The following is a 20,829-nucleotide window of genomic DNA, read 5'->3' on the forward strand; positions in this document are numbered from 1 at the left end:
GATGGTATGGGAAGGGGAAACAAAGGAGGAGGCTACAATGCTTGATAAGAAATGTACTCATTATCTTGCCCATGTAATTGTAACCCCTCTGTACAATGTTTTCACAATAAATAAAAAAGATCATAAAATGCTAATATATCCCAGTTTAGTAATCTAATGTTTAGAAAAACACTAAATAAGTACAGATTAACATGTGATGACTTAAGGACATTCATTTTTTATTTTATTTTTATTGTGAAAATACTGTACAGAGGGGTTACAATTACATGGGCAAGAAAACGAGTACATTTCTTATCAAGCATTGTAGCCTCCTCCTTTGTTTCCCCTTCCCATCCTTTCCCATCCTCCCCCTGCCCCCCCACCCAATCCTCCCCGCTCTCCCTCCCTCCCTCCCCCACACCAAAGTTGTAAAGTTCATTTTCGACATAACGAGTTGTACATCTTATTGTTGCAATAGGTCCACCTGTATCCCTATTTAAACGATTTGTTTTTCCCCTTCCCCTCCACAAATTATGCCAACATCAAATACAGTGAAAGCAGGGGTTATACTGTGGGGGAGGGACATACAAAGCAACAAAGAAATCATCTTATAAATGTGTTAGAACAATCGCATGAAAGAAAAAAAAAACATTTAAATACATATCTTAGGTTCATTTCCCTAACATCACCTTACCTGACCTTTTCTGCTTGACTCAGATATATACTAGATATTGCAAATAAGGGAAACCATGGGACTTATGTTTCTTTGGGCCTGGCTTACTTCACTTAATACATATTTTTTCCAAGTCTTTCCATTTCCTAACAAATGGGGCAATGTCATTCTTTCTGATGGAGGCACAGAATTCCATTGTGTATAAATACCACATTTTCTTGATCCATTCATCTACTGAGGGGCATCTGGGTTGGTTCCAGATCTTAGCTATAGTAAATAGTGCTGCAATGAACATAGTCAAGCTGGTAGCTTTAGTGGTCTTGTTTGAGAACATTTGGGTAAATACCCAAGAGTGGGATTGCTGGGTCAAGGGGTATGATCTTAAATTCATATTGCCAATAAAACTTCCAGAACAAAAAAAATTATTTGCAGTCTTTTATTTTTTTCATATTGATATATTTACATTTCTTTTTTTATTTTCACTAAAATTTATTATGGCTGCTGAACCGTTTTTATTTCTTTCCTAAATAATGATGATTTAATTTTGTCATTACTTCTGCCTGCTTTGGACTGCTTCAGAACACAGGGACTTTGGCTTTTTCACAAAAACAGTGGCAAACATGTTGGAAGCACTAACATGTTTAATTAAAAGGTAGCCAAGAAATCAACAAATCAATGAATGGAGCAATTTGGTTTAGTATTTTCATTATGGCAAGTCAGAGGGATAAAGTTATCTTAGCAAACAGAGCACACTTCTTTTGAGTTACTGCCTAAATAAAAATAACTATGAATGCAATTATTACTTAAATTGATCATATATGACTGGTTACTTTCCAGTTGTGTAAATCAATTTGCCGATTTCTAGTTCTGGTAGTAAGAAGTTGTGAACAAATGTATATCTGCAAGAAATGCCAGTCAGCTAGCAAATTATCAGACAGATCTCAAACGTTCTTTGTAATTATAATGTAACATGATTTGTATATTGAAAATATTTGTATGTATTCTCAGAAAATTTAGAGATGAGGATAAGTCTGGTTCAACTAAGACACCACTTAAAATTTTTTATGTATACTCTATAAGATGCATATAATGCTGAAAATACCATTATTTCATGTTATAAAAGTCCAGTTCTACAGAAGGAAGTGACTGATTTGAATGAATGTACTATAATTATGAGTCACATATCCAGCATGTATTTTCCAATGTGATTACATTAATATTTCAAACCATTTTATATAATAGTGATTCCTGTTTTAAATATATAAAGATACCCAGTGAATTCACAGTAAGTGACTTCATTTATAATAAATATTGGAAATTCCTTTTGATATAGTATCAAGAATGCTTTTATTTCTTCACCTTTAAAACAATCATATTTAACCAACAGATATTGTGAAGAACAGAACAACTTAGATGAATCTTTTACACATTAGCTGTCAGAGGGCATAAAGCTACCTACTATCTACTCACTGGTGGTTATATTAGACTTCACATTAGTTAATGTTTAATATTATCATTACAAAGTTACATAAGGGATAAATCAGCTGATGTTCCAGTGTTTCTATTATGACTTTACCACTTGTTATGTTACCTTCTGAAAGTTATATATTTGATTCTATTAACATATGTTAAAATTATGACTAATTTTTTCTTCTAACATTTATTAATTTAATCCAATTTCAAGTATGTATTCTATGAAACATACTTAATTCATATTTATGCATATACATGATATTCTAATGACTACAGCATTAATTTGTCATTGAATAAATATTCTCAATTATTAAGCAGCAGTGTGGACATCATATGATACCTAACATTAGCACTATTTGCAGTTTAGTTAAAATTATCTGGAGGACTGAAAGTATTTTAAGGAATGTATAATTAACTTCATATATCTGTTTGCATGCATAAACAATTTTAGCAGCATGCTTATTATTTAAAAGGCATGTAGTGAATATTAGTTATTATAGAAAATGTTTTTGCAAAATGTTTTAATACTCTTGTTTTCCAATACACAAAGTACATTGTTTTACTTACCTTTCTTACATTTTTATTATTAGGCTTAAGAAAAACACTTTTCTTGAGAGTATATTTCAAGAATTTTGCCTGAAACCAATTTTAAAATTATAGATAGACCCATCATTGTCAATATATACTTATATTTGACTATCTTTTTTAAATAACATTGCCTATATAATAATGAAAATAAAGCATAAATTCCCTTTAACAGAGGTTTGTTTTTACAACAATATTATCTCATGGATTCCCTGATGCACCAAAATTACACCACAGTGACAGAGTTCATTCTACTGGGCTTAACACATGATCCAGTCCTTGGAGTCATCCTCTTCCTCATCATCCTGTGCATCTATCTGGTGACTGTATCTGGCAATCTCAGCACAATCCTCCTCATCAGAGTCTCCACTCAGCTCCACCACCCCATGTACTTTTTCCTCAGCCATTTAGCTTTTGCTGACATGGTCATTTCATCTTCTGTCACACCCAACATGTTGATTAACTTCCTGGTGGAGAGAAATTTGATCTCCTACATTGGATGTGCCATCCAGCTTGGTACAGTCATTTTCTTTGGGACAGTAGAGTGTTTCCTTCTGGCCGCCATGGCCTATGATCGCTTTGTGGCTATCTGTGACCCGCTGCTGTATTCAACCAAAATGTCCACACAAGTCTGTGTGCAGTTACTTGTAGTAACTTACATAGGAGGTTGTCTGAATGCTTCCTCATTTACTTTTTCCTTCTTTTCTTTATTCATCTGTGGGCCAAATAGAGTCAATCACTTTTTCTGTGATTTTGCTCCTTTAGTTGAGCTCTCCTGTTCTGATGTCAGTGTCCCTGCAGTTGTTCCCTCATTTACTTCTGGTTCCATTCTTGTGGTCACAGTGATTGTCATAGCCATCTCCTACATCTACATCCTCATCACCATCCTGAAGATGCGCTCCACAGAGGGCCGCCGGAAAGCCTTTCCACCTGCACCTCCCACCTCACTGCAGTCACTCTATTCTATGGGATAGTTACATTTATTTATGTGATGCCTAAGTCCAACTACTCCACTGACCAGAACAAGGTAATATCGGTGTTTTATGTGGTGGTGATCCCCATGTTGAACCCCCTCATTTACAGTGTCCGGAATAATGAGATTAAGGGGGCACTGAAGAGAGTACTTGCTAGGAAAATATTTTCTCATTAGTGTTTGCTACTTTGTAAAATGACATAATAATGATATCCCACACAAATAACAATGAAAGAAACAGACTATCTGTAGTTTAAAAAGTGTGCATCAATGATATATAATTAGCTAGTGTGGAACTTTTCAGTAAATACAGTAATTCATTTTTAGGCCACATGTATATTTGAAGATCATAATTATATTAAATAAAATGATATTACATTTGTAATTAAGAGCACAAATTGGTTGATATTAACAAAATATTGTGAACAAACTTTTAAAGTCATTTTCATGTGTTCTCAAAAATTGTTCTGTGCCATACATTATAGTTTATATACAGTATGAAAAGGTAATGGAGAGAAAGCCATTCAAGGAAATAATAACAGAAATGTGTCCTAACCTAGAGAAGGATACACATGTAAAAGCAGAGAAGATTAAAGGTCACCAGTCAGATGCAACTCAACCAAATCTACTCTAAGATATAGGCAAGTCTTAAACTTTGAACACAAAGAAGATACCAAAGCAGCAAGAGAAAAGGCACAAATAACATATAAGAATGCTCTAACTTTCCTGACAGCAGTTCCATATGTTTATCTCATTGACCATACAAATAGAATGTGTGTTATTGGAGGTCAGGCCGTGTGGGAAGAAGAAATGTTGATTCCTAATCTGTAGTTAGATAGGCAGAAGTAAGGAAATAACCTTAAAAAATTAAGCAAAAAAAAAGGGTGAGAGTTTAGTGATTTACCTCATTCATGAAAAGTACAGTTTCAGTGGATCAGTGGATCAGTAGAGTCAGTAGAGTCACCCTACAAATCCAAAGTAGGATAAGGAGTACAGTATCGAACACCTTCACTCTGCCCTTTGCCACTCATAGAAATAAGATAACTGATTCTTTTACATTCCTTTCCTCTCCCATAGTACACTGAAGGTTAAGAGTTCTGTAGGACTAGCATTTAACATTGCTGCTTAACCTGGGCCAGGCATGCTGACCACTCAACAATCTTTTCCCTCAATCCACAGAGAATACAACACCTGCCCAGTAGTTGGCCTCCTCATTCCTTACATCAGTGTACTTTCTGTATAAAAAGAAAGTTCTCAAGAGGCAGATTAAAAAAAGCAAAGATGCTTAATTTTAGAAAAGTGGTCAAGGGAGCTTAATAGCTCTATTTAAATTCTTCTTTATATAGAAAGTAGACTTTTATACAATCAAACTCACAAGTACCCAAACAGATTTTTTATGGTAGAGCTAACATGGTAGGCTGTAAACTACCTGTTACTAGAGTAATTCAAACATTTTTAACAAATATATTTTTTTAATGTGCCTAAAAATCTACAAGTATACACTGGATGGTTAAAAAAATATACTGGTACATGATATACAGGTCTCTGGGCATTCACAGACAGTGAGACCAGAGGAAGATATTCTTAGGAGAGCAACACAAAGGCATAATACTTATGTGCATCTGATCATATAAAATAATATTTACTGAAATTAATTCCATGAAATGGGAGTAATAGGTTTTTCCTTCATTGATACTTTTGTTTTCTTTTCCTTTTGTCTTGTTTGTTCTTTTATCTGTCTTTGGAAGGGTAAAGGAGAGCACAGGAATAATGGGACAAAGAGTGAACAAATGCAGCAGTAGCACTCATTAGACCCTGTATTGAAAATGAACTATACAAATGTGTGGGGATGGGAGGGAAAACTGGGAGAGAGTAAGAAAATGGGTGATGTTAAAAAATAAATGTACTCTTTATCTCACGTTACTGTAACTACTATGCATCACCTTTATAATAACAATAAAATGCATGAAGAAAAATGAAACATTCTTTAATAAGTTGTAGGGTCTCAATTATTGATTCTGTTTACTTCAAAGTCAGTACACTTGGTCAAAAACCTTTGTCTTTCCATCACAAATGTATTCATTACCTGGTGTGACTGAAATACCTCTGTATATCACCTTTACAATAAAATTTAAATAATAATAAAAAGAAGCCTGACATGTAGAACTCGTTCATTCCATTTGAATGGGAGTCACTCTACTTTAAAAACAGTTTTCTTGGGGCTGGGAAGGTGGCTCAGTGGTAGAGTGTTTGCCTTGCATGCCTGAGGCCCTGGGTTTGATTCCTCAGCACCACATAGGCAAAAAGAAAAAAGCTGCAAGTGGCACTGTGGCTCAAATGGTAGAACGCTAGCCTTGAGCTGAAGAACTGAGGGACAGGGCCCAGGCCCATAGTTCAGGACCCACAACTGGACCCCCCCCAAAAAAAAAAAACAAAAAAAAATTTTTCTTAAAAAATTAGCCTTTGCTAACCTTAAAAAAATAACACCAAAGCATTCTCTTGACAACTGTGAAACTAGAAGGAAAGTATAAGCATTCAACATGGTATCCTTGGTTCAGAAGCTAGTGTTAAGAAAATGAGACACTGGCTTTCTCTTCGTGGACGCGACCGAGGAAGCATCGCTCAAGTGTCTCTTCCCACCCCTCTCTTGCCATCAAGTCTAAGTCCGAGTATCCTAAGGAACCCGAACAGCTGCGGAAGCTCTTCATCGGAGAGCTGAGCTTTGAAACGACCAATGAGAGTCTGAAGAGCCATTTTGAGCAATGGGGAACCCTCACAGACTGTGTGGTAATGAGAGATCCCAACACCAAGCGCTCCAGGGGCTTTGGGTTTGTAACTTATGCCACTGTGGAGGAAGTAGATGCAGCTATGAATGCAAGGCCACACAAAGTAGATGGAAGAGTCGTGGAACCAAAAAGAGCCGTCTCAAGAGAAGATTCTCAGAGACCAGGTGCCCACTTAACTGTGAAAGAAGATTTTTGTTGGTGGCATTAAAGAAGACACTGAAGAACACCATTTATGAGATTACTTTGAACAATATGGCAAAATTGAAGTGATTGAAATCATGACTGACCGAGGCAGTGGAAAGAAAAGAGGCTTTGCTTTTGTAACTTTTGATGACCATGACTCTGTGGACAAGATTGTCATTCAGAAATACCATACTGTGAATGGCCACAACTGTGAAGTAAGGAAAGCCCTATCAAAGCAAGAGATGGCTAGTGCTTCCTTCAGCCAAAGAGGTCGAAGTGGTTCTGGAAACTTTGGTGGCAGTCGTGGGGGTGGTTTTGGGGGCAATGACAATTTTGGTCGTGGAGGAAGCTTCAGTGGTGGAGGTGGCTTTGGTGGCAGCTGTGGTGGTGGAGGATATGGTGGTAATAGGTATGGCTACAATGGATTTGGTAATGATGGTAGCAATTTTGGAGGTGGTGGAAGCTACAATGATTTTGGCAATTACAACAGTTTTCAAATTTTGGACCCATGAAGGGAGGAAATTTTGGGGACAGAAGCTCTGGCCCCTATGGTGATGGAGGCCAATACTTCGCCAAACCATGAAACCAAGGTGACTATGGCAATTCCAGCAGCAGCAGTAGCTATAGCAGTGGAAGGAAGTTTTAATTACTGCCAGGACACAAAGCTTAGCAAGAGAGGAGAGCCAGAGAAGTGACAGGGAAGCTACAGGTTACAACAGATTTGTGAACTCAGCCAAGCACAGTGGTGGCAGGGCCTAGCTGCTACAAAGAAGGCATGGTTTAGACAACACTCATGTGTATGGGCAAAAAACTCGAGGACTGTATTTGTGACTAATTGTATAACAGGTTATTTTAGTTTCTGTTCTGTGGAAAGTGTAAAGTATTCCAACAAAAGGATTTTAATGTAGACTTTTTTTTCTTTTTTTTTGCACCCATGCTGTTGATTGCTAAATGTAATAGTCTGATCATGACACTGAATAAATGTGTCTTTTTTTTAAAAAAAGAAATTGAGTCACTAAATAAATATTCGTTGAAGTTGAGTTCCTATGTAACTATTTGATAAGTACCTTCCCTGTTCCAAGACCGCAATAATGAAGTGAGGATAATGAAGTGAACTTCCCACATCACTGTTCTTACCCACTTCCCAAAGTTTCAGCCACTGGATTTCCATTCTCAATGATCAGTTAACTCGGATTTTCTTTCATGTCTCAACTTCAGCATCATTTCACAAATGAACCCTTTTTGATCTTCAAGGAATAGAAACTTAGAAGAAAAGTGGAGTCTAGGGCTTTGGGCAGTATGACAGAATGAGTACTTAGAGTTTGGAATCAAAGAGGCCAGGGTAGCCAAGACTTATGAGGGAACGATCCTAGAGTGGAAAAAACAAGAGAAGTGGGCATGAGATTCAATACGTAGCTTCCCACAGAAATTTTATGACTCCTAAGCTGCACAAGGGCTGGCAGGAAATCAAAATGTCAGGGAGGTTGAAAACCTGAGCTGAGCAGAAATTTTAGCTTTGTGTAGGGTAGGTGGATCTGTTGCAACAATGAGAAGTACAAATTGTTATGTCGAAAACGAACTTTACAATTTTGGTGGGGTTGGCAGGGAGGATTGGGGTGGGGGGTGGGGGGGGAAGATGGGAAGGGATGGGAAGGGGAAACAAAGGAGGAGGCTACAATGCTTGATAAGAAATGTACGCATTATCTTGCCCATGTAACCCCTCTGTACAGTATTTTCACAATAAAAAATAAATAAAAATTTAAAAAAAGAAAAAACAAAAAAAGTTATCTATGCCAACAATGAAAGAAAAAGAAACAAGTTGAAATCTTATAACTACTACATAAAAGGAATGAGGAATTCAGTGAAATTGTTTAATAGTTAATTGAACACTGAATGAAAGGGGGATTAGCAAATGAAAGGTCAATTAAAGCATTCATATTACAGGATAAAATATAAAGAATAAATGAGATACATATAATAAATTAAGAAAGCTCCAACATAAAATAAAATGAAATCCAAACAAAAGAAAGGCAATGAAAAAATGAGGTAGAAAAAAATGTTTGAAGAGAAATCACTGATAAATGTTCAAACGGATGAAGAAAAATAAACTACAAATTCAAAGAACTTTGATAATTCCAGACAGGATAAGTTTAAGAACAGTTATTCTTTTTTTTAAGAACAGTTATTCTTATGTAAATCACAGAAAGATCTTAGGAAGCCCAAAACAGAAATGAAATTGTGGGGCAGTAGCAGAGCATTTACCTTGCATAGGTGACAGAAGTCCTGGTTTAATTCTTAGGTCTGCAAATCAAGTTATTGATTGCTCATCTATCAATCAATCAAAAAACTGAAAAACTTGCAGGTAGAACAAGATATGACACATATTCCTTAAAGGACAGGACAGGAAAGGAAAGGAAAGGAAAAGAAAGGAAAGGAAAGGAAAGAGAAAAGAAGTAAAGGGAAAGAAAAGAAGATTGATAATTTCAAAAGAAATGATAGAGACCACTAAACAATGACATTTATTAATGTTTAGAACCCCACTCAAAATAACATATCTCTTAAAATGAAGATGCAAAAAACCTCTTCAAACAAAAAAATTACAAAAATATCACTAGTAGACTTGTATTAACAGGAGATACAATACTTTAAGAAGAAAATAAGTGCAGGGATAGTATAAAAGAATGAAGACTATCTAACAGAATAAACATACAAGACACTAGAAAAGGCACAAGAGCTAAAGAAGCAGCAGTTTGGAGAACTAATTAAGCAATAGGATTGTGATACCATTGTCACTAAATATGTAGCCTCAGATTAAAAAGGTAAACAAAGCTGTCTTACGTAATTTTTTTAGAAAGAACTTTATTGGAGTATAATTTACATACACAAAATTTAAATACATAGTTGGTGAGTTTTCACATATGTGTACATCCATACATCCACCACCCTGATTGTAACAGACAATTATTTCATCACCCCCAATAAGTTATCTCTTGCCTCTTTGTTTTTAAACATCTCCCATGCTCTACTGCAGATAAGTGTTTTAAAGAATCTTGAGACGTGGTTATTGACAGCCTAAGTCCTAATGCATTTCAGAAGAGCAAAGTTTTTCTGAAATTTGTATACACTAAGCACCTTTGAACAACACGTCAAATCAGGATATTTCAAAATTCCTTTTAGTCTTCTAAGTAGTTACCTAAAATCTACAGTATATACAAACCTTTAAGAAATTATAATGACACCACCTCATTTGTTAGGAAATGGAAAGGTTTGGGGAAAAAATCATATTAAGTGAGGTAACCCAGTCCTAAAGAAATTTAGGTGCCACTGTTTCCCTTATTTGCAATAATTAATATACATATAGGATAATGTTATCCGATGAGCTGAAAAGCTCAAAAGCTATGTACATATGGCCATATAAGATGATGTTATGTGAAATGAACTCTAAGATATGGAGAAATTAGGTCTGTCTTTATTGTTATTGTTTTAAATGTACCATGTGATTTTACTTTTGGTTGTTGTTGTTTCCTTTGTATGTTCTTTCCCCTATGGCATATCCCTTGTTGTCACTGTACTTGATTTTGGTACCCTGCATCTTGTATATATGGATGTCTAATCTGGAGAAGGGAAGGGGAACAACAAAACGCTGAAATAAGGACACAGGATGACCCATCACAATAAGGATAGCCACAGGACAGGAAATGAACTTTACAACTTCAGGCGGGGTGTGGGGGGTGGGGGTGGGGATGGGGATGGGGTAGGGTGGGGAAGAGTGTGGGAAGTGGGGAAGGGAAGGGATAGCAGGACAACAACAAGGGAGGGGTAATAATGATCAGCAAGTAATGTACTCATTGCCTTACACTTGTAACTGTAACCCCTCTGTACAGCATCTTTACAATAAAATAAAATTTAAAAAGAAATTATATAAAACTATATGAGAATTTTTTCTACTGTTTTAATAGTAATTTCATTATCTTGTATTTTTATTGACTCATTCTGGTTTGGAAAAATTTTTAATCATCCTAATGTTTCCTTTCCTTCTTTTCTTTCCTTAGAGATAGCTACTAATATGTACACCTGGCATCTTCGCAAACCTTCACTTCTTCCCAGACTAAATTAGCTAATGTCAATTTTGGGGGAAGACTAGATATCCAGTTTAGTAGTTGTTTTCAGGGACGCTATAATAATGTGCCATAAACTGAATGTCTTAAAAAACACAGATTCATTATTTTGCAGTTAAATCCAGTATCAAAGGATTGGCAGGATTAGTTCTGAGGTTTATGAGAGTCTGTTCCACATCTATCCCCTAGCGTCTGGGCATTATTTGGCACATGGAAAAATCATCAACATTTCCGAATTTATTTTTATATGGCATTCTCCTTGTGTGATGTGCATATGTCCAAAATTCTCCTTTTAGCAAGGATACTAGTCACACTGCATCAGAAGCCTAGCCCATTCCAGTATGATGACCTATTCCCAATTGAATTCATTTTCTGGGGTAATGGGAAACTAAGGTTATGAGGAAATGGGAATTTAATTTTGGAAGGGCAAAATTCGCCCCCAAACATCAGTATACCCCTTCTTCCTACTTTCTCTTTGGAGCAGGCCTGCCATCAGTGCTCTTGGCCACTTTTGACCATACTATAAGTGGATAGGTAAAGGCATTGTTGCATCCTACAGTCACCCAGTGACCAAGATGGAGAGAGTGTCAAATTCTAGGATTCAGACCATGAAAAAGGGGCTGCAGGTTTAACACAGTGGTGCATGAACAAGCCATGCTTTTTGTGGTTCCAACCTTAACATCACACGCAAATTTTATATATACAATATAAAAAAGTGTCTACATATATAAATCACATTTGTTAATATCTGCTCTTAATGTTTCTACAGCAGATAGTTTACTCTGCCACATTCTTTCTTTATTGGTTACCATTTAGTTGATTCAGAACTCAGGAGAAGAAAATGAGCATAATAAAATCTAAATCTTCACTTAAAACAAAAAAGTACAACAATACCAGATACAACCATATCTCTCATATATGAATGATTTGTATCCAATAAAAGATGCAGAAACAAACTTCTGTACAGAATTATCACAACCAATGGGGGAACATTTAAGCTTCTAAACTAAAGGGATTTTGATAAAGATGAGATCAACATGAGACATAGCTTCCTTTTGAGAGAAGCAGGAAGCTAACTACATAGATGGATAGAGAGTGAAGTTCACCCCAAGTCTGTTGAAGTACCAGGACTCACGAGATGCCATTTGCTGAAAGAGGAAAAGAAGGGGAAAGAACAGCTTTAGAAGAAATGGGATGAATTCAAGTGTGGTGCACTAGTTTGAGAGTTTCAGAGAAAAGTCTAATAGAGAAGTTCATCTGCCCTCCATGGAAGATTCTAATGGGAGATCAGCATACTGCCATGATCATCATCTGGATGGTAGCTAGCCTCTTTGGGATAAGATGAGGCCAAGCCAAGGGGACCGTGGTGAGGTATGGAGGGGGCAGACAGCTGATGATGAACCCTACTGAAGAGCCATGTGCAAAGGACAAGATGAAGAGAACTGCCAGAAAGAGCCAATGATAAACCTCAACCAGCAAGAGTGCAGTTTCCCACTCTGACGCTGAAATAACCCTTTCCCAGGAGTCCTTTGCCAAGGGTTGTATCTCTACTAACTTCCACACCAGAATTGCTGAAGAGGTCTAAATGAAGAAACAGCTAGAGAAACTCTAATGTGGGTTCCAGCAGCAGCAGAGGAGATTCCCTTAATCTGTCCAGCAGAGAATCCAAGAACGGGAGGCCTTGATTCTTTTATATTGTCTCAAGATTTTTCCAACACTATTGCTATGCCAATCATTGCAGATACATAAATTGAAGTGTTAATCAGAAATCATTGTAGAAGAATCACAGGAAGCAGAGAAACAATCTAGAGAATTTTTTCATAAAAGGCAGATCATGAACTGAAAACCTTGAGAGATTTCAGGAGTGTGCTGCAAATCTAGTCTTTGATTGGACCATAATTTCCCATATATAAGCTATTTATTCAAAGACCACCTCATTGTTACACTCTCCTATCTCATAGAATGTCTGCTTTCAAAATTCTACTCTGTGTGTGTGCACACATGCACACACACACACACACACACACACACACACACACACGTGTGGTCTTGAGGCTTGAACTCAGGATCTGCATACTATCCCTGAGCTCTTTTCCTCAAGGATAGTGCTCTACCACTTGAGCCACAACTCCAGCTCTGGCTTTTTGGTACTTAATTGGGGATAAGTGTCTCAAGGACTTTTCTATCTGAACTGGCTTTGAACTGTGATCCTCAGATCTCACCCTTCTGAGTAGATAAGATTACAGGCGTGAGCCCCTGATGCCTGGCTCTAATTCCTATGTATAAAGATTTCAGCTACTAACCAGTCTCAGCTGAGATTTGTTCAGTTTCTTCTGTGTTACCTGGACTGAATCTCATAATTACCAAATATATGAACCATGGTTTGACTCTGACTTAACTAAAAGGGTTACTACCACCACTGCTACCAAATCTTTAAATATTCACTGACCACAGTGGGGCAATTTCTTTAAAGGAAGTCAATTCAAGTGTCTGGGTGGTCAACCTTATCATTTGTTAGCATCTATTGGAAATTTCTTTCCAAAATGTGATTTTACATGATGAAATTTAAAGAAATTTGATCTCTGAAATACATCCTAATTAAAATGAAATTCCATGTACATTTGGAATATTTTGTTAGAAGTTATGTTCCAAAGTGTTCTTACCTTGAAACATCCACACTTTATTAGGCTCCAGCAGATACCTATGTAAATGACACATTTAACTTTAAAAATGGAAGAAAACAATGGCTTACTGTATTTATAGGCACTCTTCATTGTGTATGTGATTAACTTCACAATAAATATCAAGACAACATCAAACAAAAGTTCTTTCTTCCCTTACCACCTGACCAAATAGATTTTGTTACTGATGATTTGTGCTTGATATAAATTCAGGAGAAACAATGAGTTTTTGCTATTAATTTCTTCATGGCTTCTTTTACTTCCTTGTTCCTCAGACTGTAGATGAGAGGGTTTAACATGGGGATCACCACGGTATAGATAACAGATGCCACCTTGACCTGATCAGCAGAATAGCTCGACTTGGGCATCACGTACACAAACAGAACAGTTCCATAGAACAAGGTGACTGCAGTGAGGTGGGAGGTGCAAGTAGAGAAAGCCTTGTTCCTTCCCTCGGTAGAGCGCATCTTCATGATTGAATGCAGGATATAGACATAGGTCACCATGATAGTAAACAATGTGCTCACAAGGACAGAAGCAGAAGAAATAGAAGGAGAGATTTCTGCAATATAAACATGGCCACAAGAGAGCTTCAGGAGTGGGAAGAGGTCACAGAAAAAATGGTTGATTTTATTTGGGCCACAGAAAGACAGGTTCACGAAACAGCCCGTGAAGGACGACGCATTCAGGCATCCCCCCAGGTAGGAAGCCCCTAGGAGGAGGAAACAGACTGTGGGGGACATCTGGGTGGAATAAAGTAGGGGTGAGCAGATGGCCACGTAGCGATCATAGGCCATGGTGGCCAGCAGGAAGCACTCTGAAGTCCCAAAAGCAACATCGGAGGCAAGCTGGGCTACGCAGCCAGTGAGGGGAATAGTCGTTTTTTCTCTTAAGAAACTGATGAGCATGACTGGTGTGACAGATGTGGAATATCCAATATCCACAAAGGCCAGGTGGCTGAGGAACAAGTACATGGGGGTGTGAAGCTGTGGGCTGCTTCGGATTAAGACTATTATACTGATATTTCCCACTACTGTCACTATATAAACGGCTAGAAAAATCACAAAGAAAATGGCACATAGTGTAGGGTTATCTGTTAATCCCAAAATAATGAATTCTGTCACTGATGTATCATTTTCAGTCTCCATGTATTCATGCAATTGTGCTTACTGAAATCAGAAAGAGAGGAAATAAAATTGACTGGAATGAGCCCACAGTTAATGTATACACCTAAATATAATCTTGTCATTAAAATTTTAAATATGGTAAATTTTACCTTGCTTAAAAAAAACTTGGTGCACACACATTGTCTTTTTCAAATTTCATGAGATATTAAAAACAGCCTCAATGGTCTTAGTAATCATCCTTGTGGTTCTTAATAAAACACCCCTGAGCAAGTCTGATGTCTTTCTGCATGAGTTCATAAATGTAAGTTTATAGTCACATATAATATAATGAACACCTATAAATCATTTAGAATAGTAAAGTAACTGAAATCCCAAAGCTGCTCTTATCTTAGAAATTTCTGTCTTCATTTGTGTAGCTTATTAGTTAATGAGGATAGCTGATTTGGACATCTGACTTGCCCATTTCTTTCAATAAAGAATTCACATGTTTGATTATAATGGTTAATACTGAAAGCTTGATGGTATCTGTCATTGCATACTAGAGAATATGGATCATGTGAAGCTACAGAGGACTCTAGCACTATGAACTAGCATTAAGTAAACTGAAACATGTAAGGAATTGCAATAGGTAAGTTTGGTTCTACCAGATCTAGTCAAACAGCAATGATAGGTAAATAAGAAGCCAGAGTATCTGACACAGGGTAAAAGGATTAAGGAGGTTAGGGTGAAAGTAGAAATCTAGGAAAGCTAGAAATTGTTGAAAGCAAGATCAACTAGCATTTCAAATCATGGTCCTTTTGTTTAAAAGATAGCATATGATCAAGGAAAGGGAATTGATAGCATGTTTATCCCTTTCCATGCTTCTACCAATGCACTTTTTAGACTGATTTAATTTTCCTTCCAGAACCTCTATTTGAAGAGTAAATATACATAAATAAACTACCTATGCTTTTATGCAAACATCCCCTCCAATTGTATTTAACCAGAGCTATTCGTGAATATTGACAAGAGTATGCCATGATATGACTAGAACTAAGCTTATATGTCAGAATTCCAAGATTCTGTGTTTTTTTAATCCAAATAAAGACCCAACCCAGATATAGTTTCTGTAAATTTTGCATATTTAAAGAAAACAGATTGATAAAATACTTAAGTATTTTCAAAGTAGGATATAGCTATTAGCACTGAAAACAATATGTTCAGCAATAATATGATGGAGAGAGCCATGCCAACCTGGCATCATTAGTTTCCAGCCTCTCAGTGTACAGAATCTAGGAAACATTACAAGATCTTCCCTCCCTTACCTGTGAAAAGAATATGATACATACCTCATAGGATTCTTATGTTAATTTATATGTAGTGGATAAAAATACCAAGATTGTTTACAAAGTAAAGAAATGAAAAGTAAGCTCTCAATCCCTAACAGTTTCCTCCAACTAAATAATTTGCTGTTTCTAGAACAGATAGGAGAATCAAGGATTTCTGGATCCTTAAAAATTTTAAGTATAAAGTTATACTACATCTACTGATATCCTGAGGTTAGGCTCCAAGGAATTGTTACTGAGCATAAGAGTCACATTTAAGTGTGTTTTTAGTCATCTGGGATATGGGTCCCAAATTACTTATATCTCTTAAAACTGGAGTTTAATTATTTTGACTTGTTTGTTGGAAAATTACACTAACAATCCAGTGGGACAGGGAGTTTACATTGACTCATCTATTGGGACAGAAAAAAAATGTGCACATAATTACGTAAAAGTGCATGAGTAAAATATTTCCTGTATACCCAAAGGTTTAATTTGTTATAATGAAATGATTTGGAAAAAGAAATAACAACATTTTGCTATGATGTAAGTTAAATTTGGGTATGCATAATATGGCAACAGCAGCTTTGGACACTACTAAAATAAAGCTAAATATAGTAGCTCAGATTTTCATGTCACATATGTTTAGAAATAATTTGAGTCAATTGGAAGTGTTTACTTTTTAAGCATGAATACAGTAGAATTGACATTATTTTCTTTTCAATTTAATTTAATGTTATTTCTGTGGTACTGAGAAATTGAACTCAGGGCCTCATACATGATAGGCAAGCACTCTACCACTAAGCCACATTTCTAGCCTATTATTTTCATTAACTTTAAAAACAAATTTTTATGTCTTATAGATTTGGCCTAGGATGTATGAAATATACACTTGGTTAAGTACACATTAACTACCCATTGCCCAATCTAGTCACTAACTTGTATATTTTCTCATAGAACAAAGGAGGTAGGTTATGGCTGTGCCGTTAAAGCTGCTACTTTGCCTGCCAAGTAGTTATGACCACACTGACTTGATGGCCCCCTTGAACTGTGGCCGTATAGCAAGACATTCCCTCAGTGGAAAGTCAGGATCCTTTTATTCTGAGATTAGAATCACTTCGTATTCTTTCACTGGACACCTGACCAAGAGCCTTCTCATGGAGGATGAACTTCTAGCTAGATTTTGCTTCAGGCTTAAATATAATTGATTACTGAAGCCTCTCTGAACATCTTGAACTGTCCTAGTTTTATAGCAAATAGTTTCAGAGAATCCTGAAATATGTCTTGCATTGGTCATACTTTTAATTGTACAGGCATGGGTACAAATAACTGCTGAATATATTTCTTGGCTGGTGTCTTACAAGTACTGCTAGGGAAGCACTTCACTTGCCTACTTCTGCCCATTTTTCTTACAACACAGCAGACTGTGTGCACATACCAGTAGGAGATGTGATGGTTTATCCCCAAAGTCCTAGCAACTGAGAAAGCTGAAAAGAGGGTTATGTTTGAGGTCAAACAAGGCAACAGTTAATGAGATTCCTATCTGACGTTGGGCATGGTGAAATGCACATATCATCACAGCTATGCAGAAAATGTAAATAAGTAGACAGATAGGTTGGGAACTACTTGAAAAATAATGAACTAAGAAAGGTCTTGTATATAGCTCCAATAGAAGAGTGCTTGCTTAACAAGCACCAGGCCTTCAGCTCAACCCCTATTCATTTGATTTCTATGTCTGTCCTTATGCCAGTTCCATACTATTTGAATTACCATGTACTTAACATATACTTCTGTATCCATAATTTTTGTTCATTCTCAAGACTGGATTATTTAGAGTCTTTTTTACAGTCTATGACATATTGATAGGAATTGATAGAATCTAGAAATCACTTTGGTTAAACATTCTAACAATATTAAACATTCTAACAATATTAAGTAAACATTCTAACAATATTAAATTTTCCAATCTGTGAACACAAGATTTTTTTTCATTTATTTATGCCTTCTACAATTTTATTTTTGGCAGTTTGCAGGTGTCAATAGTCTTTCTTTGGTTAAGTTTAAACTATGATATTAACTCTTAATGCTTTTGCAGATTTAATTATTTTCTTATTTTCCTTTGTAAAGAGTTCATGGATTGTATTTATATACAGATTGATTTTTGTTTCCTTGCTTTGCACCCTGTAATTTGGCTAAATACATTTATTATTTCTGACAGGATTTTTGGACAAATCTTTATAGATAATTTTATACTTATAAGATCATGTTATAGATATACAAACATAATTTTGCTTCTCTATATTTTATTACCTTATTGGTGCCTAATACTTAGGCCAAGACTTCAAGAACTATTTTGAATGTAAGTGGAAAAGTGGATATCCTGGCTGGTATCTTGCTTTTCTAGAGAAAAATTTCCATTTTGTCCTATTGAATGTAATGATAAGTGTGAGTTCATTACATGTGACCTAATTATGTTGAGGTAGTGTCCATCTAGTAGATTGGGAATTTCTTCAAAATGCCAAATTCATGTATAGACTTTTAGCTAGCATATAAATTCAGCTTCATGGTACTCTACAAGGTCCACTAAAGGCAGAATGAACATGCTTATATATTATATGACCAGGTTATATAGTATATGACCCCAAGTGTTGACTCAAAAACCAAAGACTCCATGACTTTGATCCATTCTGTGTTTTGTAACAAAATGTTTAGACTGGGTAATTTATAATGAACAGAAACTTATTTTCTCACAGTTCATGACAAGAAAGCCCAATACCAAAGCACCAGCAAGAAAAAGACAAACATTTAAGAATCAGAGAAAAGCAAAAGTTTCTATATTAATATCTTTTCATAACAGACCAAAGAAATAAATTACCAGAGACATATAATAGTCAGAATTATTTTTATGTGTGTGTTAGTACTCAGGGCCTTGGCACTGAACCTTAATTTTCTTCATTCAAGGATGGCTCTCTATTAATTGAGCCACAGTTCTACTTGTAGCATTTGGGTGGTAAATGGAGAAAATAGTTTCACAGACTTTCTTGGCTTTGAACTGAAGTTCTCAGATCTCAGGCTCCTGAGTAGCTAGGATGACAGGTATAAGCTACCAATGCCCACCAATGATCCAATTCTTGAAATGATGAAAACAGGTAACTAGAGAACATACCCAATGTTCTCTTTCTAGGTAAGGAGAGAATTAGCAGAAGAGGGAAGTTCTTGTGCTTTTCTTTTATTGATGGTTATTGATAGGTCACATGAGCAATCCTTGTGACAAAAACATGCTGTACCTTGACTATATCACTATACTGCATCAACATACTGGTTGTGACGTTGTACCAATGTTTGGCAAAATGTCAGTAGTCGGAGAAATTCGATAAATGTCATAGAGTTTATCTGTCTTGTTATTGTTTCTTTGAACTGCATGTGGATCTACATCTATTTTAAAATTAAAAAGCTTAATTAAAGAAAAATGGTACTCTTTATTATCATAGTAAAAACAATAAGCCCCCCTCTTCTTGTTTCAGAAAGATACCTATTTTGAATTAAAATTGTTTCTACTATACTATACCCTGGTTGCTCTCAGGAGTTTTAATAGAATGATTTTAGCAATCTGTGAAGCTTTCCTGTCATGATATAATGTACACAATAATGTATTCATAGATGTCATGAGGCAGACAAATTTCTATGACATATGCATGTATGTCATGCACCCTCCGAAGGGATTTTAGTGAAATTTTAACAAATAAGTAATTCCCCCAAGGGGGCATTATCCCCAGAGTCTATTCTTATAAATACAGCCTTGCTTTGCCTCTACAGCTCCTTGGCATATGTTCTTATGTACAGGTGATAGTTTTTCTTTTCTTTTAATATAAGGTTTCTGTTTTTTATTTTTGTTAGGAGTTAAAGTTTGGTTATTTTAAGATATTAATAGTTGGCTTCTTATCCTGTTTTTTTTCTTTGATTTGTCATGGTGGTACTATTACACTTATCACTTGTTCAGCACAAGAATCTTGTGACTTCTATGTTTGTGAAACAAAACATGATGGGTATCTAATAGATCACATACACTGGGCAAGATTCAATACATTGTCAGTGAGACTCTAGAACCTGACCATCAGCCTCTTTGGCTTCAGAGCCTATGTTCAGCATTTATGTTCAACATGTTGCTTCTATACCATAATGATGCTCCTATGGCAGGGAAGCATACGGTTTTGTGACATGTGCATTTATGCTCTTTTAAAGGGTAAATTTTCATTCCATTTTGAGTCTTGGTAAGTTATTATTTCTGTGGTTTACAAAGGTAAGAAAAGCAAAAGCTATTGAGTTTGGATACAGAAATGTAGGATATTCATAATAATGGCATGTTACTTTTCAGTTACTTTATATAAAACATAACACTAATATTTAAAAGAGTAACCATGTGTCTGTTTTAGTCACTGCCAGTGTGTGTGTGAATGTGTGTGTGTACATTTGTGAATGTGATTAAGTATACACTGCTTCACATTGAATTATTTATAGAAATATAAGTTATCCTCTTGTCTAGGTTAATCTTGATTCTTCATGAAACACATAAACCACCAACATTCGAGCATGTTATCATTATAAAAAATGTTTTTATCTTTATTTCTGGCTATGCATCAATGAATATTTATAACATGACATTACATGAAGTATTATATAAAAATTACCTCCAAATTGCTAAATGAGCACCTATGTTTCTGAAATTTATATTACCTTGCTTTTGTAAAAGTTAGTGTCAAAGCATGTTACTTTATTCAAACGCCTGTTTTTCTTTCAGTGGATACCATCTTCATTACTGATGGGGACTGAAAACTATACATCTGTGACAGCATTTGTTCTTTTGGGATTGACAGAGGACACTACAGCTTGTGCTATTCTATTTGTTGTGTTTTTGGGAGTTTATGTCATCACTTTACTGGGCAACAT

The 20,829-nt window shown here is 35.9% G+C and overlaps 1 protein-coding gene and 2 pseudogenes across 1 annotated transcript; 2 read left to right on the forward strand and 1 right to left on the reverse strand.

Annotated features, from left to right (window-relative positions):
• Window positions 1-2,913: 2,913 nt before the first annotated feature.
• On the forward strand, window positions 2,914-3,860 carry LOC105994987 (annotated as a pseudogene).
• A 1,703-nt stretch (window positions 3,861-5,563) lies between these two features.
• Window positions 5,564-7,419, forward strand: LOC105995025 (annotated as a pseudogene).
• A 6,241-nt stretch (window positions 7,420-13,660) lies between these two features.
• LOC105994988 (olfactory receptor 481) lies at window positions 13,661-14,599 on the reverse strand. The gene has a single exon (XM_013028666.1). It carries the CDS (start codon window positions 14,597-14,599, stop codon window positions 13,661-13,663), a length of 939 nt encoding a protein of 312 aa, XP_012884120.1.
• Window positions 14,600-20,829: the final 6,230 nt, after the last annotated feature.

This window comes from Dipodomys ordii, unplaced genomic scaffold (genome assembly GCF_000151885.1).
Source record: "Dipodomys ordii isolate 6190 unplaced genomic scaffold, Dord_2.0 Scaffold113, whole genome shotgun sequence".
In the NCBI taxonomy this organism is placed as follows: Eukaryota; Metazoa; Chordata; class Mammalia; order Rodentia; family Heteromyidae; genus Dipodomys; species Dipodomys ordii.

Bases quoted from the DNA above. Each gene is read 5' to 3' on its own strand.
- LOC105994988 (XM_013028666.1), bottom strand. From the start codon at position 14,599: ATGGAGACTGAAAATGATACATCAGTGACAGAATTCATTATTTTGGGA.